Source organism: Gopherus evgoodei, chromosome 14, assembly GCF_007399415.2.
Source record: "Gopherus evgoodei ecotype Sinaloan lineage chromosome 14, rGopEvg1_v1.p, whole genome shotgun sequence".
In the NCBI taxonomy this organism is placed as follows: Eukaryota; Metazoa; Chordata; order Testudines; family Testudinidae; genus Gopherus; species Gopherus evgoodei.
This window is the reverse complement of record NC_044335.1, coordinates 23,733,052-23,758,486: the sequence shown is the minus strand read 5'-3', so window position 1 is coordinate 23,758,486 and position 25,435 is coordinate 23,733,052. Positions and strand designations below refer to the sequence as shown.

At 42.3% G+C, this 25,435-nt stretch overlaps 1 protein-coding gene across 8 annotated transcripts in view; it reads right to left on the bottom strand.

Annotated features, from left to right (window-relative positions):
• Positions 1–3,185: 3,185 nt before the first annotated feature.
• ARHGAP40 (Rho GTPase activating protein 40) overlaps positions 3,186–25,435 on the bottom strand; it is a 73,613-nt gene continuing 51,363 nt past the window's right edge. For 4 of the 8 annotated variants that reach the window (XM_030533707.1, XM_030533700.1, XM_030533701.1 and 1 more), the window contains exons 3-15: positions 24,903–25,156; positions 20,482–20,560; positions 19,178–19,338; positions 17,973–18,138; positions 17,525–17,616; positions 17,337–17,414; positions 16,906–17,065; positions 15,295–15,377; positions 13,952–14,158; positions 13,180–13,320; positions 11,457–11,617; positions 10,417–10,472; positions 3,186–6,840 (exon numbers count right to left, since the gene is read on the bottom strand). In XM_030533707.1, coding sequence (XP_030389567.1) covers positions 6,734–6,840; positions 10,417–10,472; positions 11,457–11,617; positions 13,180–13,320; positions 13,952–14,158; positions 15,295–15,377; positions 16,906–17,065; positions 17,337–17,414; positions 17,525–17,616; positions 17,973–18,138; positions 19,178–19,338; positions 20,482–20,560; positions 24,903–25,156 — 1,745 coding nt within the window. In that variant the 3' untranslated portion in view covers positions 3,186–6,733. The remainder of the gene's footprint in view (positions 6,841–10,416; positions 10,473–11,456; positions 11,618–13,179; positions 13,321–13,951; positions 14,159–15,294; positions 15,378–16,905; positions 17,066–17,336; positions 17,415–17,524; positions 17,617–17,972; positions 18,139–19,177; positions 19,339–20,481; positions 20,561–24,902; positions 25,157–25,435) is intronic. The other 4 variants (XM_030533704.1, XM_030533705.1, XM_030533703.1 and 1 more) reach the window with 3 other exon arrangements.

The window sequence follows — 25,435 nt, the reverse complement described above, 5'->3', positions numbered from 1 at the left end:
ACCCTGTGTGTTTGTTCTGGAAACCTCCAGTTTTAACCAGACCGTCACCACCACCACCACCACCACAAAAATGTATCCCAAATCAAACGTTTTTAAAGCTTATAGTTCTCCTGAAAATCATGACCTACTGGCAGGAATTTGTAGAAATTGACATTTTTGGTGAATAAATTTATGGGGAGAAAGTCAAACTCCTCACAGGCAAGTAGCAAAGGGGGAGGGGGGAAGCATCTAAGTGTGATGGATAAGATATTTGCTATGAATTATCCATGTTGCTTTAGCAAATGCATTTGTTTAGCAGAACTGTTCTGTTATCTGGCTGTTTTTCTATAGCATTCATCTCACCGTGCTAAAGTTTCATTCAGCCACTGAGCTTCTTCCTGTTCAAGACTTCATTGTACTTCTACACAGATTTTGTCCTGGGGCAAATGTTTTTTTTAAAATAGCTGACATTTAAATCAGTTCCACTTTATTCATATAAATCTGTTTAACCAACATTTTGCAAAGCTCTCGCATGCTATTTCCAATTATCATCTCACGTCTCACTGTGAACAGTATACAAAATAAATACTGGGCTTTTATTCAGAGCAGACAAGATGGCCATGTAATGATCAATCCAAAAATGCCCCTGGGAATGACAGAGATTAGCACTTTGATAATGTGGAAGATGAATGGGTGGACTGAGTTTGATAAACTGGTGTTTTCCTCAGATAATCCCTCTGAAATACTTAAAAGGAGAAAAGCAGCCTCAAACCACTTGGACTGTTTTTCATTCCATTCGTCTGAAAATCACTTAGGGAATCCTGATCTAGAGTGATAATCCTGTGGCCACTGCTATTGCTTTTTATATAAACACAACTTTGGGCTTTGGGCATATTTCACCGCTCAAACACTAGGCAATTGCAGCACCCAGCAATAAAACAGCAACTAATCATAATTTCATTCCACGGATAATGTGTGAAACCTTTAGCTTCCCTTAATCTTAGTTAATAATTGGTTATTGGCTGTTAACCACTAGCCGGACTATTCTGTACTATGTGTAACCACAGACATGGCCCAATGAAGGGTGGGGGGCGGAAGGATAGAGGGGTTTTGTCTTTAGTTGGAAGTTGTAGGTGAATGAACATGTATTGCCTTTCTAGGGCCTGTGGCACTCACCCTCTTCTTGGTTAGGTCAGGATGTCCATCAAGAAACCTAAAGTCTCTGGCCATGCGTCTCATTGTCCGGAAACACTGGTGACAGAGCAGCCCAGCCTAGTACAGTGGATAAGTGACCAAGTGGCAGAGGTAGGAACTAGGAGTTGTGAATGAACACACACACGGATCATTCCCAACCCAGCTGGTTCCTTTTGGCCTTAAGAAGACAAGGGAAGTCATTGAAGGCTGAAGTGTTCATTTCCAAACACAAGCCATAGAGATCGTTACAGGACAATAAGGCTCAGAAATGAAACAATCAGCAGTCTGGTTTCCTTCCTTGTTACAAGACCTTACTTGGAACCTCATCAGGTATGCCATGCCTCGGTTTCCCCCTGTGGCCCAGTGTCTCCCTCCAGCTGGTAGGATGCTTTGGGTGCTTTAACACATGGCCAAACCAAAAGGATCCTCTCCCAAAGTAAACGAGTTGAACAAAACCATCCCTCTCCCTCCTGGGTTGAGTCTCTTTCTCCTGAAGATAGGGGTTAACACCAGTTCTTGCCCATCCCTGAGATAAGTTCTTCTCCATGGCTGCAGGGACTGGATGTTGGGGGGCTCCTCCCCCTTCTTCCACAGCCCTGGCCTGGGATCCCCTAACTGAAGAGCAACTGCACAGAGCAGGTGTCATCCCCATACTGTGCCATCTGTCCAAGCCCAGACCATCCTCCTCCTGCCCCAAATCATCACCAGAACAAGAGCTCCTTACATCTCAATGCAGGGCACACTCCTCCTTGGCCCTCAGAAACCCCCCCCCACCCTGTATCTAAGGGTGTCTTCCAGAGGCCTGTGATGGAGACCCACAGATAGCTCCAGGCCTTCCTGCCAGCTTTCGAGTCCAAACTCCACCCCTTCCTTGGGTGCTTCCTTTCCCCAGCCTTTTGGTTGTTTCCTCCAGGCTGCCTTGCACACACTTCTTTGTTCCTTCAGTCCCCAATTAGTGCTTTCTGGGGCAGCTGCTTCTGTTCCCTTCAGTTCTTCCATTCCCAGGTCCAGCTGTGGAAATGCTCCCAGCAGGGGTGCTAGAACTCAAGAGTGCTGGGGGGGTGACAGCACCCCCAGCTTTAAGTGGTTTCCATCATATATAGGGTGTAAAGTTTTGTTTAATGGCTTTCAGTATCCCCACTATAAAAACTGTCCCAACACCCCTGCTCCCAGGTACATCTTGCCCTCCCTATCTTCCTCTTACTTAGTGGGAGTCATGCCATCACACGATTCCCTTCTCAGTCATACAACTCGTCCAAGTTTTAAAAGGGCTTAGGCCCTACAAGTGTGCTGGTAGCAATTTACCTTTAAATGGCCATCTTGCTCTGTTATAGACCTCATCACTTCCTGAAAATAGGTCTGAAGGGTCTCTCATCCTAAGTGAGGTGGTAGCATCTACAGAGAGTTTGAATCAGATCCCATACCACAAGGAAGACAGAGACAAGTTGGTAAGCTTGTGTACATCTTGCCAATGTCTGGAACTAAAGACATGGGGAAAGTCAAAAGTCACTTAAAAAAAAAGTTAAATTTGACTGGTCTTTTTGCCACTGAGTACTAAGACTTACAGTCAATAGGTTTTATTGTAATATTGATAATTTCACTTCACGATCTGTAAAAATATATTGTTGATATTTTGATTCCAGTCTCTGGTTGACCAAATCTTGGCCCCATCTATAGGAGTTTTGCCATTACCTTCAATAGAACAAGGATCTGTCTCTTTATAGCCTAATCTTGCAAATATTAATGCACCAAGGTTTTACTCACTGTATGCCACCAAGACTGAATCTGGGCCACTGTCTTCAAATGACTTTAATAAATCCAGTGTGTAACTGAGATCAGAACATAGGCTAGTATCTCCAGTAGACAAATATAGTAGCCTGAATGTATTTTTGTCAAGTCAAGCTCATAGTTGCTATCCCATCCTAAGTGTGGATTTCATATCCTGCCACTGGAACATGGGACATAAGAAATCCATTTATCTAACATCTTATGATTCTGTGTTGCTTTATTGATTAAGTGGATTTTAAATACACCATTAAAATATTGCAAAAAGTTAATAAAAGCTAACATTCAAAACAAAACTTTTACATTGTGGTGACATTTTTCTAGCCTCACCAGACTTGGTCTTTTTTACAAAATTAAGAAACTGTAAATATGAAAGAACATCAATTCTATGGACAGAGATGAGGAGTTTGACATACAATTTGAATATAGTTTTATATTCCTAGCCTATTTGCCTCATGAGATATTCCCTCTAACCTTGTTTTTCACAGCACTTATTTCACATTTGGTGAGTTTCTCCAGAAACCAAACAGAGATGAGTTGTTTTATAGAAGAAGTGATGGAGTAGCATTTTCCTTTGTCCCCACTCTCTAGCCCTTGTAGCCAATCAGAATGCATAGTTGTTATAGCACTATAAAATATTCCTCATACCAAAGCAAGCAGAGTCCTGTACTGCAATTTGGACTATCCTGCTGCTGCTGTCCGTCTTTGTACCTTGAACTATATATTTTTTTTAAAACAAGCACACCTTGTTCACAACGTTCACCAATGCCTTTTGCTTTCATGTATAAAGGGCTGCTATTGTCTCAAAGCACACTATTATACTTGCCAATTTCATGTCAAATTTTCAAAAAAGTGCACAAAACGTCTGTAATTTGCATGCACAAGCCAGACAGTTGTATCTGCAAATGGATGAGGATAATTTGAATGTTCAGTTAAATTAACTGTGCATGCAAATGAGGCATGCATTTTGTATCCAGATTTGAAAACTTTGAAAAAAAAATTAGCCCAAGATGTGGAGTAACCCTCCTACTGATAACTCTAAATCATTACCCCCAGCAACCAATTGATCAGCATTTCCCAACATTCTGAAGCGTTCATATCTTGCCATCTCTCTGAACAACCGCGCTGAGGTTAGGAAAAGGGGGAATGCAAAGTCGGCTGCTTATCGGCTTGGGAGGGAGGGGAGGGTCATTTGTTTGTATCTGATAGGACTGCTCTGCTCCAGTTCCCAATGGAAAGATATTGTAATGACTTATGAAATGTCACTAGACTAGTTTTACATTGAAAACCAACTGAATATATAAATAAAGCCACCTAGGATACTAGCCTATGAGTGAAGGAAAAAAAAAAAAAGCAAGCCCCATGATCGAGAACTATCAGGAGTGCATCTTACAGTACGAACACCTGTAATAGGAGGGCATGAATGGCTCCTCTACATACTTCTAACTCTCACATTATTCATGAGATGGTCCCCTGGTATCCAAAGATATGACACCATGCAGCAGCAGCTATTACTTTAGAATACTGTATTCATGGTTTTGAAAATCTCCACTGTGTTTTTGTTCTTATCTTTTGCTAATGCTCATAACAATCGCTTTGGCCAAGATTTTCGGAAGTGACCAGTAATTTGTGGCCCTTGTGTTTTGAGGGCCCAAACTAAGCGCAGCCTGATTTGCAGGAGTTGTGAAGCATCCTGCCTCTGAAAACCAGGCCCCTCTAAGGTAACGTAAGTAGCCCCTCCCCCCTCCCAAAATTGAGGCACCATAGTCGTTAGCCACTTTTGAACATCTTCACTTACAATTTCAGATTGTTATTTAGGCTCTTTAAAAGAGGATCAAGAGAGTGGAAGAAATGAAATTAATGATCCCTGAAATCCGTGCATCTGCACATCATAGCTTTAATCTAAAAAACAATCAAAAAACAGACAGACATTCTCATATAGACAACATTTTAAAAAGTCCGCAGCGTAAATACAGAAACGACATCAGGACTAAGAAGAATTAAACAGAATATGGCTCAGCTGTTTCTCAAGCATCTTAATCCTCTCAAAAGAATTTAACTGGGATGGAAAAAGGAAAAGAAATCTATACCTGAAGTGCTCTTATAAGAAATTTTATGATTCTAAGACAGGGAAGAGCAACAGCTAAATATCAGCCTGAGAAAACCGGAAAGAGGATCAATTCAGATGGCAATGGAAACAACTCAATTAGTGAAATAAATAATACTGAGATCGTCTCCAGGGTGGATAAGGATAGGCAGAAGATGACTTTCTGAAGTATACTTGAAGGACAGCCCTGTCTGTGCCACATGAATGTTTAAAATACATTATATTGCCTGCTGGGGGTACAGTTAGACGGATAGTTTTGCTGCACATTCCACATTCTACCAGTGTGTATAGTGGGCTCCCTCATTCTTTAGGGATTTCAGCATCACTGTAAGGACAGTGACACTTCTGAGGTATTCTTCCAGAGCTGCATTCCAGTTTCGATCTTAAGGAAACCAGTACACAGATGTTCATGCTACCGGACAGGCCGTAACTATTCTGGGCTCTCCCCAAACCCACAGCATGCACACTCCAGAGTCATGGAAGGTTGCAGCCAGTGTAAAAGAGCCCAATTCGGTGCTCACAGTAGCCTGAGGGAGTTTGTAGTCAAAGATGATCTCCATACATCACTTAGATTACCTTTACCCTGGCAAGGACTATAAGAAGCTGTGGCCAGGTCAGACTAAGCCTCACATTAATATTGATTTTGTAGGCTTTAACATATGATCTAACTCATCCAAACCAAGCCCAGTTTGGCCCCTATATCAGGACAGAAGTTCTTTGAAATACAATAATAAAAATTCCTGAAATACTGTTCCAGAATTTCTCCTCTGCCACCTTTTACCCTGGAGGTTTCACAAAGATGATCAAGCAGCAAAACTAGATGCTGGTCTTCCTTTCAGTACTGGAGCACTTCACACCTTGGGTGTATCTATTATGATTTCCACTGTGCATTACCAACAGTACATGTGCAGGGACAGGCAAGCAGCTCCTCCGTGGCATGTCTCTTCTATCAGCTGGTCCCTCTGAGAAGAGCTGATACCAAGTCCATGTTTTTCTGGAAACAATGACTTTCTTGCGTGCAGCTTTAACTGTAGATGTTACATGAAGATTCAAGCCTCTCCTTATATCTGGCTACTCATTACATCCCTCCACAAACAAAACCAAAAGTATCCTAACACTTTTCAGGGAAACCATGAGACTTGAGGAATGGGGGCAGGGGTGAAAACAAGTCTAGTTCTTCCAGCACTGTACATGTGACACTCAGTGAAAAGTCCATGAAACTTAACACATGCAACACAAGGAGACTAGACCGTTGATAGTGCTAGTTGATTTGACCATCTCTCTCCTCCAGAATGAGGACGTGGTCAAAATAAAGAATAATGCAAACCCAAAAGGATTAAGAGACATTCTACCAGGTTCTTGCTCCAGGACAGGTCTCTCCCCCACTTTCTCGGAAGCTCTGCTTGCAGGTGCATTACTAAAAGTATTCACACCCTCTGGATTCTGTGACCTAATGTTGAATTCCATTGGTTACCAACTCTGACATGCTCTCTTTTTTTCAGCCTGCTGTAACTGAAAAAGTAAAACACATTCCAAACCAACACTGCTTATTTCACTCCAAAGTAACAACTTTCCTCCATTCTGGGACGTCACATTCATTAAGAAAAGTTCTAGCTTTCTGCTCCCGCCCAGAATCTTGAAACAAAAGTATTTTCACTCGTGTTTTCCCTAGAGTATCCGGGGAAAGGACGGATTTTGCCTTATAATCCATTCAGCATGAGGGTTGATGTGGTACAAGTCTAAGAGATATGTATCTGGATCCAGGCAATGTTCACCTGTTGGATAAAACACACACATTTAAAATTTAAAATTTTGCACCTCAGTCCCATAGCTATTGCTTTTTCCTGTGTGTAACACTATTCAAATTACTTTAAATATATATGTATAGCTATTTAGAGCAAACAAGTTCCATAAGTCAGTAATAGCTACCCTTGTTTTTAGAAGTAGACTCATCATGGATCAAGTTTTAAGAAGAACTGGTTTTCATCTGTGAACATGCAACTTTACCCATGCACTTTAGGGGGGTGGGATAGCTCAGTGGTTTGACCATTGGCCTGCTAAACCCAGGATTGTGAGTTCAATCCTTGAGGGGGCAATTTAGGGATCTGGGGCAAAACCAGTACTTGGTCCTGCTAGTGAAGGTGGGAGACTGGACTCAATGACCTTTCAAGGTCCCTTCCAGTTCTGTGAGATAGGTATATCACTTCAGGACCATTAATGCTTGCAGATATGAGAGAAACAATTCTACCTCCATGCTGGTGATGGGTTTTGCACGTATGAAGTTCTATCACTTGTTTGTGCATTGCTAGAATCTGATCTGAGGCCTAGCCTGCATTAGAAAGTTTTACTGGTATAACAATTTGGTTATGGGTGTGATTTCTTTTACTGAAATAATTATACTGGTAAAAGTCCTAGTGTGAACAGTTATACTGGTATAAAAAAGTGACTTACCAGTATAATTATTCCCTTTCCCGTACAGAAACAAGCGATATCAAAATTACTGCACCCCACTAGAGATGTTGTAGCACTGACTATACTGGTGTATTTAAAGCAGTACAACTCTGAGTTTAGAGATGGCCTGAGTGTGCAGGCAGTGGTTTTGAAGAAGTTTAAGCACAGAAATGGGTTACAACCTGATCTTCCCTTTACAAAAACAGTTTTTAAAATAACGAAATTTCCTTACCTGGGTTACTAATGCTACCTTAGCTTATAAAGATGACAGAATTTGCATTATTTAAATTTAGCTTTCACAGTCTACGCTGTTTATTTCATCTTTTTTCAATTAAAAGCCAGATTTGTAATTTTCACGTGTTTCCAGTCAATTTCACTTTCTGGTTCTCATACACTAATGAGTCTTTGGGTTTCATCACACTCCAATGCAACGTTTCAGAAATCAACATCTATTCTTTTTTAAAATCATCCAGAGATCAGATTACCTTTTACTTTCCTTACACAGTTCTGCTGCATATAGAAATGGCAGATGAGAATAGAAGCATTAGGAGTAATGCAGCAATTTATCAACTGTATTAACTACTATGGCCCTGACTCAGCAAGGTAATAAGCACGTGTCTAATGTGAGTATTTTTCACTGAAGTCAATATCATGAGCTTAAAGAAAGGCATGTGGTTAAACATCTCACCCTCTAATACTTACATGTGACAATAATTTGTCCTGCCAACTGTTCTGTGTATTTTTAATAAAGAAGTGGCAGCTAACAAAAAAATTAAGTTCATTCTAGATCATGAATAATTTCCCCCAGTGTTGTGTGTGTTTAAGTTCTGGGGTAAGTTGACAGTGTCCCTTAGAATAAAGGGTACTTACTGGTCTATCCACCAGCATATGATTTGGTAAAGATCCTGAACAGATACATTCTTGTTGCCAACTTCAGTCACTACAGAGAATCAGCCTACCACCCTCAGTCCTAGCTTTGGCCTTTTATCACAATAAAGGCACCGTAACACAGTATTAACATCCAAGAACTTTAGTGCTGGTAAAGACCTTCATACAGATCACTTGCAGCCTTTGGATCTGGTAGAAGGGATGTATTTACTTCTATCAAGCAGGCAGAGTCCCTTGTCTTCTGTTGATACTATAATGGAGAAGTGTTAAAGATAGACCTCTTCTGGTAGATAGAGTTGTTCTCCTGACAATCCTGTAGCTTATAGGTGGGCATTACAGAAACTCCATCTTTGTGCTTAGTCCATGTTGCCTCACCTCCATGTCCTCTGTACTCATTAGCAGAGACCATCTTTAAAGATTCCTAATACCATAACAAGCCTTATCAGTCCTCACAAGACAAGCAGTGACCCAACTAGAACCTTGAATTTGTTGAGCCAGCTGCTATCACGGAAAGAAAATCCAAACAGGTTGTTACTAGTTCATTAGTGAGCAAGCCTTCCAGCAGCATTAGCCTTCTCCTTTAACAGATGATGATACTGTACATAGTATTGTGGAACAGGTTCATTTTACTAATGCTGCAGACTCAGTCTTTAAACAGGATGAGGTGTACAATGGAGATGGACTCACAAGAATAAAGCTGGGTTTGGTTAGAAAACCTGTATATGAATTAGACAATGGCAGAGGATGGAAAGGCTTTGCTCTGGATGTCTGCGTAACTCAGGGTTAAAACCACAAGCAAGTTCTGCAGGTCATTCAGAATTAGTGCCAGAAAAGCCTTTGTATCACTGTGAAAAGAAGCAGACACATACTGCGATGGGACAAGGCCAGATGGCTACAGTAAAGTACTGAGAAACAGGTATGTTAGCCCCAGGCTAAACAAATCCCTAGTGCCCTGGTAACCAAATGGCAGTTGCTCCAGGTTAATCAAAGCACCTGGGGCCAATTAAGATCTTTCTAGAAGGCAGTGGAGACAGCTACTTTAATTAGAACACCTGCAGCCAATCAAGGCAGGCTAATCAGGGCACCTGGGTTTAAAAAGGAGCTCACTCCAGTCAGGCAGGGAGGAGCCAGAGGAGATGGAGTGTGTGTGAGGAGCTGGGAGCAAGAGGGCGAGGAGCTGAGACTGAGAGAGTGTACAGCTGGAGGATTGAGGAGGAGAGGCATTATCAGACACCAGGAGGAAGGTCCTGTGGTGAGGATAAAGAAGGTGTTTGGAGGAGACCATGGGGAAGTAGCCCAGGGAGTTGTAGCTGTCATACAGGAGGCACTACAGTCAGCTGCGATCCACAGGGCCCTGGGCTGGAACCTGGAGTAGAGGGTGGGTGGGGTTCCCCCCCCCCCAAACCTCCCAACTCCTGATCAGACACAGGAGGAGCTGACCCAGACTGTGGGTTCCACAAGAGGGGAAGATCACTGAGGTGAACAAATCTGCCAATAAGCGCAGGACCCACCAAGGCAGAGGAGGAACTTTGTCACAGTACCTAGTTCTGCTGCATTTCAGGGAAGTTCCTTTAGAAAGTGTAACTATTTTAGGGTCACATTTTAAAGAGATCTCTACTGTAGGCACCTGCGCCAAGTGGACCACTTTTAAGAAGAGTTCAGCACCCACAAGTTCCCATTGTTCCAAATGGCCTTGTTCTCAAGGGGAGCTGACCACAACTTTGGAATGTCTGGGCTTTAACACTGTTTATTGGGCCCATTTTTAAATAACTCCTTTATCTATCAAGCTGGATTGTCTAGATAACCACTTCAAGGCCTCTATAAACAGCTTAAGTGGCAGAGGATTTCATATGGGTCCTGTGTACTTGAGTGAACTTCACCCCTGGGGAGTACAGTTTGCTCCATCTTTATCAGAACCCTCTCCCACAGTCAGACTTTCCTTTCTTAATTCCCCACTAATACCCCAGGACCAAGAAGAGATCTGTAGCTATTCAGCATCCAATCTGACATACTTATATTGCCGCCTACTTCATAGAGGAGCAGGTTCATCGACTCGACAGCACCATTACTGCAGGAGACAAAAGAAGAAACATAACATTGTAATTGTACAAGGCAGGCCAGAACAATCACATCCAGCTCAGTGGTTCATGTTTCTAAGGCCAGCAGGGGTAAGAGAAGCTACAGGGCATAGGGCAGTAGACTCCCCTCACTCTCTAGGAGTGCAACTCTTGAAAAGATCACCCAAGAATCAAGACTGAAGCAATGGACATTCTTCACTGCTACGAGACCCACAAAGGACTGGCAAAGGACTTGCTTCTCAGACAGAAGATAAAAGGCACAAAAATCAATGTCTATCGGCAGCATTCACCTTGGACCAACAGCCTATTTGAGCAGCACTCGTCTGTGTAAGGAACGCTGCAGCAGCCTTTGGCAGGGAAGGCAGCTGGCCATTGGGATATTAGTGATAATGCTTTCCAGTCTAATGTGACAGCTTTGATTGCTTTCTCTCCTGCTCTCCTAAGCCTGGACATACTCTGCCTAGGGATGTGGTGCAAGAGATGCATCAGTGTGTGCTTCCTGAAAACACTGCCAGATATAAGCAACTGTCCGGATTAGCACAAAGGGTGATATTTTGGCTGCTAAGTAAAGCTGACATCACCTCTCCTGGTTTACTGCAAACTTCAAAAGGGAAGCCAATAAGCGTTTCCCTCCCTCCTTTCCCCCCCAAAGGGCATCCACTCCTCCTCCCCAAGAGGATTTTGCACATATTGTTACAGTTCACCTGCTCGCTAGCACCCAGAGGGCAGCAGACCAACAACTGCTCCACATCCCCAAAAGCCCATACGATGACGCAGTCACAATTTAAAGGGAGATGAGGGTTTCCTCTTCCCCCTCCCAAACACACTTCAAAAGGTTTAAAACAGCAAACCAGAGTCACTGAATATAGTCACTATATAACCTCTCTCCCCTTGCCAGTCTCCCACCCCTGCAAGAGAAAACATATGGAAACTGGACTACTCTGTCTGCTTATAACGAAGAAAGAGCCTTTTACCGTTTGATGAGGCTGACTTTGTTGACAATACTCCAGCCATTCTGACTGAGGTGTTTCTGAAACTGCCTCAGGACATCAGCAGCTTTGGTTCCATTGTTCAGATGAACCTCCAGTGAATCCTTCAGTAACAGAGATGTTTGTACTTTCACTGTCTTGGAAGGCTAAAAATAGAGGTGGTGGTGGGGGAAATGATTTTAGAAGAAAGATACTGACAATTTAGAACAAGAGAGATGCCAGTTTTCTAAATTGAGGTGGGAAATCATGTACAAGTACAAATCCAATGGCCCATTGATGGGATTTATACCAGGTTGAGATGTGAAAATACAGAACTGTCTAAAAGCGGTGAAGACTAAAGAGATCGACTTTTGTTTTAATACTGTAGCCAAGGATGGAATTGTTGGTCTTGGATAGACTTTGGAATAGAATTAAGTGTGGGTGCCCTCTGGTGGTCATGAATGGTCTGGGCATTAAAGCCGGTACAGAAACTTTGAGGTAGCTAAAACAGTCAGTTCCACTGAAATGGAAAAGCTTAGTGAAATTGGGTTGATTTTGCCTGAATTTCATTTTAAAAGAAAAACTGAAAAAGGAGGGGGTTTCTGAAAGCACTGAAATGCCCCACTGCAGCATTTTCCAAACAAAACATTTTGATTTTTTAAAAAAAATTCAGTTTTGGTTCTAATGAGAACAAAAGCAAAAATTTCAGTCTCAAAATCCTTCATAAAAACTGAACTTCCGTTCTCTGCACAGTCCTTTAAAGGTTTTATAATGGATGTCCCAACCCACACAGTTCTTCCTGCTTAAATTATACCTGTTTGCTCCATATTGGATGGATAATTGCCAACTCTATAAAGCAGCAGCTTTTCAATAGTGATAACATGCATTGCATAATGTAGGATTTGAGAGTGACCCGTCCCTTTTGTTTAATTGATTTGTGGTTTCCAATTGTTTAATAGTAAAAGCCAAAATTTGCAAGTACACCTCAGTCTGTACATCGCTTCCTAACTTTGGCATTTTTTTTTAAAAGGAAAAAGAGAGGCTCCCATTTATTAACTGTTGTTTTAAACAATTTGGATAGGGTCTGTCAGCACCCTTGGGAAAAGAAGTGGTACAGAAACAAGTGAAGTGAATCACTATTATTATTTGTGATATCTCACTGCCTATGTGCCCTAGACATGGGCCTACTGTTTGCTAATATCCAGCACCACTGCATGCACCTTTACTCATTAACACTGGTGTCATGCAACCCTACTGATCAGAACAAGTGTTTGGAAGCACAAAAGTAGGGCAGGAGAGACAGACAGACAGGTACCTGAAAGCTGCTGCCCTCATCTCTAAGTTTCTAGGATTTCTAGCTGGCACTTGTAATAAAAGCCAGTAAGATAAGCCAGTATGTCCATTGTGAGCATACAGAGCCAGATCCTCAGTTGTGTCAAAGACAAGATTCGACTGCCAACATTTCAGATTTCCCTCCTCACGCACACGCCTGAGAGCACATGGCATCTCGGGCAGAGCATCGGCACAGTTTAGTAAGGGAAATGGGGGTGTTTTGCTGCAAGCCAGTGAGACGAATTTTCGAGGAGTTTGTGGTAATGTTTTTGTCTGTTTCTCTTTAATTTTTGTTTAAAGAGAATTTAACCCCCTGGCATATACTCATCATTCATGAGGGGACCTTTAATGGGAAATCTTCATTCAGCCCCATCCTCAGAGGTTTCAGCTTACTTACTTCTGCCTGGTTCTTCTCCACTTTGTCCTTGTCTGTGTGAATCTTCCGTAGCAAGTTTTTGATCCGTCTGTCGTAGAACTGGTACCTCCGGCTGCTGCTCTCATTCAGTTTTCTCACTTGAGCTACCAGGAAAGAGGAAATCTAAGGGAAATAAAAACAAACCAATAAACAGACCCATGGAGGTGGGTGTGCGGATGGATACTTTCAAGGACTAGACAGTCATTCTATAAAGATACTTGGAAAGCACTGGGCTCCAATATATGTTGACAGTTACACTGGCACATGCGTAAGTTTTTCCTACATTGAAGAGTTGATGGGGTTAAGGAGAACATGGTGAATATGGAGTGGCACATCCCCACCCACTTTCAACCCTGAGGAAGTGGAATGCCTCCTAGGGCATCTGCAAAAAGTTACTCTTGCAATGTCCACTGCTCTTTAGGGGACTTTTGGGGGGCTTTGTTTCTTTCTTAAAAAGGGAAGATTTGTGGCTTTGTGCACATCACATCCACAGGCAAGGTCACCTGCAGAGAAATCAGTGAGACTTTCAAAGATTTCTATTGTAAACAGGAAAAAGCCTCTAAAAACAACGTTCTGTATTTTGCCTATGTGCTTTCAAAACAGCAAAGACAACAAGAGAGTTTAGCCAAATAACTTTTGTCTACAGAGCTCTATTTTGTTTAAGATCTCCAGGATTATCTCATTCTTCTGAGTTATAGCCCAGTCTGGTTAATGCACAGGTTGCTATCACCCAACAGTCAGCCATGTGACTTACAGTCCAAAGCAAGTCTTGGTAATGGATCATCATCCGCACAACATCGGCTGCCCCCTCTGCCAGCTGCTTCTCCTTCCCTTCTGGAATCTTATTCGCCAGTCCTTTATGCATGAAGAGATTCGGAGCGATGACTGTGGAAACATTCCAGAGATTCATTTTGTTCTTTTTCTCCCTAGCAACCACTTTACTGAGAAATTCCAGCAGAGCCTGAAAGAAGGAGAAAGACGTGTTTTCAAGACATCTGTGCACAGTTCAGCAAACCTGACTGGGCAAGTGTTGGGTGGCTTAGTTGGTTAATGTCAATAGCTTTTCATTTCTGGAGACCTGAATGCAAATCACAAGTGTAAGTGGGCTTGGTGGTCAGGTCCTAGCACTAAGGAGGTCATCAATTAGTTGTACCAAGCTGTGGTGGTGGCTCTTGGGGCGTCAAATCCATAAGTCAGGAAAGACAACAAGATTTGCACAAGGCAGGCAAGGTCTTCTTCCCTGACTCGTGGCAGGCTGCGTCCTTTGGAATTCACTCTGAATTTCAGATTCCAAAAACCCCTCAAAATTCAAAGCTTCGCTCAGACAAAACAGACAAGAGTCTCCTGTTTCTACCCAAAACCATAAGCCATCCAAGCTGCCTCAGAACACTAGATCTTTGACCAACTGAGCCGGAGGTTTAAAGTTACAATAGTTCTGCAGGACTATGCAGATATAGCACTTCGATCATCTGGAGGCGGCACTATCGAGAGACTTGGGAGATACTTGTGGGAATTAAAGACGTGGTTTCTACAGTACTCCTGACATCTGGGTCCCCAAACTGCTAGGGAACAAACGTAAAATTCAAATGTCCTGCACTGCCACAGAAACAACATTCTCTTGTTTAAAATTAGCTACAAAGGTGAGAAAGGGATTTTAATCCAGTCTGATCTGTAGAGGGCAGAAAGTTAGAATTTCTGCAGCATTTTTTTTTCTACATTTTAAACAAATATTATATAAGAATCACAAAGATCAGCTGCATCTTGGTATCCAAGAGCTAAGGAGACTTTGGTCAATGGCTATTGTAATAGGAAAAGCCAGATTTTCAAACATGGGCATAAAATATACCCTGACAAGGCATAACTCCTGCTGCTCCTGCATTTGCATGCTTAAACTTGGCAATCTCACTGAACTGACACAGGAGTTTGTTTGGCCCCAGGCATCCACACCTAGACCAGTTAATGGAGTTGATGCGAGATCAAAAGAATAAGTCCAGATTGCTTATACCTCTCTCTACATGAGGTATTAAGACATAGGTTCTCTGGAAGGATTCACATTTTCTCACACAACTAACTGATACAGTAGAAGGTGGTTATTACCTTTAGGGTGTTTCTATTGGGCTCTGGCAAAATCAGGATAAGCAGGTTGAGAGCTTGCAATCTCTGCTTCAGATCTGGGATATCTACAGTAGGGAGAATGTACTGTGTCCCATCAAACAGTAAAAGCATACATGCAAAATAATCTGAGTCTAGTTAAACATCTAAATTCACCTGGCTCCCACATGGAATCAGAGCTCTGAACATGCTGGCGCCCTATTGTGAAACACATACCACTAATGTGGGCAAAACGCAGGGGTAAAACTTTCCAAAGCACTCAAGTGATTTAGGGCTTGTCTACAAGGTACTCCATTCTGGATTATGAGGGTGTGAACTGTAGAATGCTTTAAGTGCCCTGTATTTAGTTTGCTTCAGTAGGTCTACAAACGGCAGTTAGAGTGTTCTACAGTTCACACCCCCAAAGTCCAAACTGCAGCACCATGTAGACTAGCCCTTAAAAGCCTGAATCCTACTGACTCTCGATGAGAGTCAGACTGACTCTTTTTCAAAAGCTAATGTCACTTTTGAAAAATGGCAATTAGTTTCCAAAGTCTGAGTGTAAATTTTTCCAGTGAACCTCAGTACATTATTTCGATTCTAGGATAGGCACTACAGAAACGTGAGAGGGTTTTACAAAAACTTAATTGAGCTCACAGCATCCCTGTGAACAGACAGATTATAACCATTTCAGAGATGGATCAACAGAAGCACTGAGGTTGCAATTTGCTTTAATTAAAATAGCAACTCTGTGGCAAAGCCACTCGCAGCACCCAAGAAATCAGATTCCTAGAATGGGCTCCAACCGCTACTCCATATTTTCTCCAGAGTCAGAGAGACTATAAGTACAGAAAAAGTAGGGAACAAATGAGTTTTGTTCGACAGTATTAATAAAAATTAATTTAATAATACATTTATGTTCCACTACAGCTGCAGGACTTAAAAAATACACTACACTAGATGGACTGAAAAGTGAACTGGTTCCACATTCGTCTATGTTTATAGCAGCAACAAGTTTTGAAACAAAAGCCATGTTTTATTCTGAGAACCAGAAAGGAAAAAAAAGGGGGGGGGGGAAGTGTCTGTGCATGGTCTTGTCCAAAGGTGTGCAATCCATGTGTTAAGGTAGGCTAGGGAGGAAGCATCGTGATTCAATGGGGGGGGGGGGCGCAAAGGACTGGGACTCAGGAGAGCTGGTTTCTATTCCTGGTTCTGCCACTGACCTACTACTGTCTGACCTACTACTCTCTGTGCCTCTATTTTCCCTCCCATCCTTTATCGGTCTTATCTTAGATGATAATTTTTACCATATGTTTGTACCATGACTAGTACAACAGGGCCCTGATCTGAATTGTGGCCCCTACACCAGTAATAAATAATGCTATTGAGATACTTGAGTGCCATGCAAACGACTTTCGTACACTATTGGAAATAAGAAAGAATCGAGTGTTTTCAGCACACTGGGTGCGGTGTCCGTATTTATTTGACTGATCCTAGTTCACATCTGTCTAGAACACAAAAGCTTATGTGGCACATATCAAATAGGAGATCACAAGACCAACAGAACTTTGAATAAACCAAGGCTGCTAAGGCCAGGCTGCTTGGAAAAGGACTCACTTTGCACAGCAGCGAAAGCTGGCAGATACTCGGCTGTCAACAGAGGGGTGGGCAGCTCTCGAATGAACCTCTTCAGTAAGCCAGACACATCGTTCTGGCGGACCTCATCCCAGTGGAACAGGCCGTTATAGAAGTCGCTTTCCAGCTTTTCCTCCAGGCTCTGTATGAGAAGGAAATACCCCATCACTCTCACTAAAACAGAATGGGAATCCAACGGGGGGGCCGAATCTTGCACAGGGCAACCTCTCAACAATGAAGACACTGCAGAGTGCTTCACAACGTAGACTTACTAGCAGGCTCCCCAGCAGTGAGTTTTCCCTATTGTGTTGGCACGGTGAGTGGGGATAATTTTAAATAAGGCTGATACCATACATCAGGCTCATGCAACAGGATCACTTGACATGTTTAGAGTATTACCGAAACAACTGTACCTTAATCCTGGTCTGGGACCCAGAAACTCTCAGGATGCCTTCAGTGTCAAGCCCTTTCTTTTCCAAACATGACAGCAACTACAAGGGAAACAGAAAGCTCTCAGGTACAGATCTGAAGGCAGCTGTTCCAGCTTATGATTCAAGGCCAAGGAGCTATCACATGCAAGTGAACTCTGAAGGTAACTTACTGCTTGGAGAATCAGAGGGACCTTGGTGTTGGGGATGAGTTTTTGGTCATTTTCCAACAAAGTGCTGAGTGGAACTCCAAAGAGTCGATTCTCTGCATTAAGGACAATACATGTTGTAATTCTTTACTACGGTTATACACCAAAGGGGCATTTCTTCTATTGCAACCAAGAACTACACTTTATCAATAGCCAAGTTGTTGGAGGAAAGAGAGGAACAGAAGCTACAACAGTAGTTAGCAGAGCAAGGGTATAGGGGAGACCCACAGAAAGCAGCAGTGAGAAACATGGACCCTGTTCTGATCTCAAGTGACCGCTGTGCAAGTCTGGCATATCTCGATAGTCTTTAGTCTGGATTTATGTTTATTAGACTGAGGGAGTCTGCAATGAAGTCTAGCGTTACCGAGACCCATTGTCCAGCTTTGATCACAAGAACTGAGATAGAACTGACCTTTTGCCTTCTGTTTGGCTGCCTTGTTCCTCTTTAACTCCAAGCCCAGGATGTCGCAGAGAGCTGTCAGCTCAATCAGGGCCAATGTAGGGATCTTCTTCATGTCCTGTGAAGATAAGTCTCCTATCCGGGTCACTCCCAGCCTGCCCTTGGGAATCTTAAACTGCTAGGGAGAAAGAATAGAAGAAAGTTTGTAAGGTTTGAGGCAGATAATTCTGTTGATTTTCTTGTGTGTCTTGAATTCCTTTGTGTCCCTACAACTTCCTTCCATCACTCTTATGGCTGTAATTCTGCCTCTCACCAGCCACAAACCACTGCCCAGGAATACCACAACTTCTGCTTCAGCTCCAGGGAAGTTCTTATCCAGGCATTCACCGCCTCTTGTCTCCACTATTGCAATCACGTTCTCTGTGGTTTCCCCAGAGTCCTAAACTGCAGGTTTCCTAGCAGCTGTAAAGTTTCATGCTGCAGCCTGCTTTGCACCCAGAGCTCTCAATAGTGTAGCAGAATGGATTGAATGCAGTAGCTCAGCTTCCTGCTGCGTCAAAATGCACCACCAGCAGTTTGGATGGGACTCAAATCAGATTAGTTTCAGGGCGGATGCATACAAGACATGCTGATAATTTAAATAAATGCTAAGTGTGTTTTAAATAAATAAGGGGATTTGTTATGCTCCGGAAGGGCTCACTTCCTTCAGCATTGCTTTTCCTTGATTGTTGCCTTATTTGCGATCCCAATTTTGTCAGGCAAATTCAGTACACAAGACCATCCCCACCCACTGCAGCATTTAGAAAGGGGCCCAATAGCTTCATTCGGCTTTGACAGAGTCTCTTTTCCTATGCAAGTCAAAATTCCCCAACACGATACCTTGGGTCTGGTTATTATCCTTCCTCTAATGTACAGTGAAAAGAGGAAACGCAAGTGTCTCAGACACCAACAATGCAGAACTGTAGTTGTTATGTCAACCAAGATTTGGTGCAGAGGTACCTCCTTTCCCGACTTCTACCACACAGTTCCTTTTATTTATCATTGCATTACAAGCACACAAACTCCCACATTCACATGTACACAGTTCTGCTATGCTTACCCAGAAGTCTAACCTATTTAATATCCTGAAAACACAAAATGAACTAAGTTCCCAAGGCTCTCTCTATAAGAGAGAAACTCAGCAGGTTCCGAGGGTAGAAATGCCTTAAAGCCCTTACAGTCAGAGCACTCTCATCCTTTATCTTCCTAGGCTCCCGTAGAAATGATCCCTTGAGCAAAATGGCTGCTTGCTCCGAGTAGGCAATGTCAGTACAGAATATCTCCTCTTTTCCAGGGCTTCTGAGCATGCAAGAAAAATCCTGGAGTCCTCTTGAATCTGCTATGGATAGAAGAATCTTAGTTGAGGAAGTTTGGAAAGCAAAGAGGATACATGGGCAAACTAACCTAGGAATGCGTATTAAAGTGCAAGACTTGTGGAGCCATCATAAACAAGTAACATCCATGGGTATTTGAGCTGGGCAAGGTTTGTTAGCACACAGTATTATGTCCATGTTCAACACGGCAGCCTGGCTTAAAGTCATAGTATTATAGCTACAATCTACCAGGTCAGTGACACGCAAAATGTCTAAGATGACCTTGAAATGAATGAATGTCTAGATGGACAACTTCTTAAATAAGACACACAATTGATTTTGGTATGATAGCATGTGTTAATCTCTAATATTTTCATAATCTGTAGCAACTACCCAAGTCCATAATGACGTGATACTACTCCACAAACTCTATCCTCTAAAAAACCTAACACCACATAACACTATTTGAGCATTGGGGCAGATCAGGCAAACCCAGGACAGATGAAATGTTTGGGTTAAAAATCTAGGCAAATGCTCTGCTGTTACCGGATGGCACTGGACCTAGATATTGTAGTACACAGGATAGGTGTTACAAAAAGATAATATACTCTTCTCAGAAACTTTAATACTGGAGGCAAAGCCATTTAAGAACTTAGATTAGAAACATGTCCCTCCTGGATTTTTAGCCCTACCTAGGAATTTCCTTGCTGTAGGAGATGATAAACAAAAGGTCAACACATGTATGTAGTTGCACATTATCTGAATATTGTGTTTGCCAGATTGACTCCAAAGTCAGTTACTAATTGAAAGTGTAAACAAGCGCTGAACTTCCTGACTTTTTTTTAAACCAAGGATCTATTAGGAAAACCCGAAACTTGAACAGTTCTAAGCCTTGGCCTTTGCATATGTGAAAAGAGAGAAAAATTAAATAGTGTGAATTACATCTCACGTGTATGTTTTAATCCCTTATAAAGAGAAGAGATTTGGATGGAAGTGGTGCAGGTACAGCTCTTAGTTTTTCATTGCTGCTAAAGAGGGCTGAGGGATATTTGCTTGTGTTTTTATATTGTGAAAAGGAGCTGATCATAGATGCTCTGTTCCCAAAACATGCTCCCTTCCTAAACCTCAATGACACACTGTAAGTTTACAATACAGTAAAACTGCCTTACGTTTCTGAGTGCAGTTTGAAGTCTCCACACTGTGCTGAGACCAATCCTTGTCAGACTCCTCCATCTCCACTACCTTCTCCTAGAAAAAAGGATGGAACATAATATGCCACATGCAGAGCAGATCAGCGGCCAACATGGGGCATCCTTGTTTTGGTAAAAATTACCGTGTCAAACTATCTTGCTCTCTAGCATTGAAGAGCTATAACAATGCCATTCAGTTGAATTGAAATCTGCAAGGTCTGCCATGGATGTGACAATCACTTAAAGAACTGCTATGAAATAAAATACTTCACAAACCCCAATGTACATATCTTTGTTTTATAGTATCTATAGCTTACTTTCTTCTGCAGCAGAGCCTGTAATTAGAACTCCTCTCCCTGCCCCTCCCTCCATAACCCGTACACTCACACCATTGTTAAATCACCAATTCTTACTCTTTCACAGCTTCAGGTGTCAATGGACATATGCAGGAAGTCTCATTGGCCCCATTTTATACAGTAGTTTAAGTGTTCTAACTGACTGTCAAAATGCACCAATCAGCAGTCAGTTTTCATTCAAATAATTCCTGTGACATCCACCCACAGCATGATCCATCCATGGAATGGTGGCCTTTGAGAAGTCACTTTCTTCAATTATATGCCATTTAGTTACATGGATGAAAATGCACTAAAACAGACTAAGCAACACGTTTCCTTTTTGTCTGCTTTACAACACATCTCTTTGCCACAAGTCATATAGATCCCTGAAGTGCCATGTGTCTAAAATATCAGTGTAATCCAGACATCGCCGAAGGACATGCTGACAAAAATCCCATGGTCAACAAAGCTGGCTGTGAAACAGGAAAAGGAATATTTTCATTCAAGTTTTTTGCCTCAAACACTTTAATTAAGACTTTCTGACTAGCTCCAATTGCAACCTTACTGTCTAGTAAACCTGGCAATAAAGAATAAGGAACCTATGCTGAGCCACTGCAAATAAGTAAAATCACCCAGGTGCAGAGAAAGATTTTACTTCTTTTCTTCAACAAAACACGCGACTGATTAACCTTGTGTATAGCTGGCCCAGTGACTTAGCAACTATAGTCCTGTACCTAACAAGCACACAGCTTGATGTCAGAGCACCATGGTCCTTTTCAGCCTGGCATGCCTGTTCGGTGAACAACAATATGGGTGCATCCACATGTGTGAAAAGCTATGCTAGAAAAGCAAGTCATTTTGAGGACTAAAAATGCTGCTTCAGAGATGCAAATAGGAGGTCAAGGCAGACTGCAATGTCACACACACACACACACACACACCACAACACTGTTAGAGAACTCAGATAAGGAAATGTTGTCATTGTGAAGCAAATAAGAGTCCCTGCTGATTTTGATACATTGGAGTGCTAGTGGTTCCTTCATAGGCCCTGAACCTGCCCCTATTGAAGTCAACAGCTGTACTCTCACTGACTGTAAAACTGCAGGATAACTCTCACCGTTGACATATCTATTGGGCATAATACTTTCCTTAGCTCAAATGTGGCACCTAGAATTCACAGTAAGAACAGCATCAGAAACAGGAGGATATGTGCACCTAAAGGGGAACAGGAATATGGGCAAGGGTCTGATCATAGGACTAGGTTTTCAATTGTTACCCTCTGCCTCTTGCACTGACTTTTTTCTGAGCGAGAAAGTTTTGTGATCAAGGCAGTGGACTAGGACTCAGGGGATCTGGGTTCAAAACTCAGGATGCAGTGAACTTCCTATGTGCCTGTCAAAAAAAAAATCAGATTACAGATGAGAAAACTGAGGCATCCAGAGGTAAAGTGGGAATAACATTCAACCACCACACAAAGGGATATTGTGATCGCTCATGTTTGTGGAAGTACCAGGAAGGTAAGACATGCTAAGTATATTTGTTTGTATAGGGCTCTCATAATCTTCAGCAGAAAAAAACCCATACTTGCATTGGAGGGCACAAGTTGGCTCAGCATTCAAGATGTTCTGTGAAGGAAAAAAAAACTCGCCTGCTCCAAAGCCTACTGAAATCAATGGGACTCTAGATCATGGTCTGTAAAAAGGTACCAATCAACACATTATGCAGGTTGTTTATGATCCCAGAGCATTAAAATAGGAAGAATTAAACATTACAAATAAATACATTGATTGCTCTTTAATGACCTGAATTAAGAATCTGGTATTTCCCTTGCAATGGAGGAGAGTATTGCAACACTCAGAGAGAACAGATTAATTGCCGTTTTTATTTTACGTGCTTATGATGTCATCTTCCCTTCCAATAAAGGGAAAGACAACCCAGGAATATGGAATTCAGGTCTTGGCAAGTCAGTAAAAGAGGAACAAGTTTTCAAACAGCTAGGTTTAAAATAAATGTATTTGCAGTTCTTAACTTTGCTCACCCTGTCCAGTACACTCTGCTAATGATTGGGGATCGTAAACACATGACTGCAAAGCTTTGAAGTCCAACAATACTGAGACAGAGAAAACATGAATAATTCCAGTGGCTCTAACCAGAGCCTGTAAAATGGCGTCTAGAAATCTGGTTTACAGCTAGAAATGAGATGGAACATTCTGTTTTCTTATCAAGTTAAAAGCTATTTAAATAAGCAGGTTTGGTATCTTTGAATGTGCACACAGTATACCAAGTATTTTAAAGCAAGAAGTTGGATCTCAGTTGCATGGATTATCAAATGCAAATATTAGCAATGTATCAAATGCACAAAGGAGACTGATCTTTACAAGCTCGGCAAATGCTTTAGGAGCAATGGAAAATGGAATGCATTTCAGAAGAGCCAATGGGATCACATTACATTTGTTGCTGGTAAGTCAAAACTAAAACATTCAGCACTAAATTTTCAGACAAGCAACTAGATTGTGCCCTGGAGTTCAAACAGTTACTGTAGCTCCACATAGGGTAACCAGTCATCGTGATACTAGGGGCTTTATCTTATATATGCACCTTTACCCTCCCACCTCCCCACCCCCAAAAAAAGTGTCCCAATTTTTCCCACACTTGCTATCTGGTCACCCTAGTTGCACGTGCAAAATTACTACATGTGTGCTGTTACCTACTTGTGCATGAACAACAGTCTGCACAGGATTATTCATAACCCTATCTCCGTGCAATTAAGCACGCTAGAATTATCTAAATCTAAGAACAGTGAGAAAGCTACAACTAACATCTGCCACTGGTTTCCGGCCTTATATTATGGAGACACTAGTTTATTTTTCCAGCATGTATTTAAACAATCATGTATACTATTAGTGTGTTCAACTGAAACCTATCAGAAAGGTCATCTGGAGAAGTATGAAGGAACAGCTCATTCCTGCAAAAGGTCTGAGTTATAAGGATGACACCAGGCTAGGCTCAGCTTGTAAATGAGTATTCCAAATTTTTAAAAGGCACCACCAAGTGGAAAGGAAGGAATTGAGCAACTTCTATTGTATAAGCTCCCTGGGTGAATTCACTAGCAAGTCCACTTTCCAGGGCTCATAATGAGGTAGGTTTAAGAACTGTGCTATCCTGCCTAATGCTTGTTTAATAAGACTGATACTATTAAGTCTCTGAAGGTAAATTAATTAGAAGAGAGCAATTATCCAAATGTTCCACTTTAATGGGAATAAGTTCAGGAACATGTTAAACAGGGCCTGTATTATGATCCATTCTCTCACTCCTGACTAGGCACTGGCCCCAAACTCCATAGCAAATTGTGAATTAATACCTCTTTTTCCTACCCTTTGTGTCCATGTTGTCAGCTTAGACTCTCAGCTCTCTGAGGACTGTGTACACGCATACATTGGGGCCATGATCTCTGCTGCAGCCTCTAAGTGCTTTTGGAATACAAATAAAATACTAATGTTTTTGTGTGTCATACATGGAACAACGTCATGTGAATTCACATCTGGCCAACACAGTTAACAAGTTGTCACTGGTGCTGCAAGCTGTGGAAAGCGGTTCTTTCTCCAATACATAGGTGACAAATATCGAACACCACAAAGATCCCCACCACAAAGAACATTAACCAAGATGCTTGTTGGCAGTCTGCAGGAAGGCTATGGACACTGAAACAGCCCCTCACTGCGAGAAGTGTTAAGGCATATTGGCAGAAGAGTAGCTGGAAAACTTGTATTGCTGCTGCCCATACCATTCCTGTTCTGTGGCTACAGAGAGGTCTTCAGACTTAAAGAGCTGCCTTCTGCTACCTTTCGCTAGCGCTACGCTGACTAGAGTGAAGTCTCTAAATCCTCAGGTTCTAGAACACTGTTTTACTGCAACCCTGAGGCATAAAACTCTGCAAGATACACTTCCGCTTAGGCTCAAAGGTGAAATGTTGCTAGTTCACAGTCATATAACTCCACGTAGCCAGAAAGCCAAAGCAGCTGCTAGGACGCATGGAAATATTCTGGAAGTCAGTAAACAACATACCTCAGAGCTGACCACACCAAAAATGTCTCTGACATCGCGCACAGGTGGTTTGTTCTTCTTCCGCCGTGACCGCGAGTAAGTATCCAGCCTTCGCTGCACAGCTGCAGTCTGGGTCTTGGTCAAGGTGGAGAGCAGCACTATGTTGTCATTTTCTGACGTGTCCTCCCCAATTAGGTCAGAGAGGCCTGCATCCTGTAGCCACTCAGCTTCGGCTTCTCCCTCTGAGAGGCAAGGGATGAGGAGAAACGCAGTGTCTGTGAGAAAGCAGGGTAACACTGCAAACTAACAGATACAGTAGGGACAAAGCAGGGCTAGAAAGATAGTCAGACATGCCATAAATCCCAACAGCTCACTTCATTTGGGTCCCTCAAGGATTGTTTCTCTTGAACTACTGATTTATGAAAACTAGAGGGCTTTGAGCCACAGCTCTGGGCTGGGGATGGATCCAAGCCACATCACCTCAGTGGGCACCAGGAGAGACTGGGCTTATCAATTAGGGTTGGGAGGGACATGCCCATTACAAAAGCTGCACC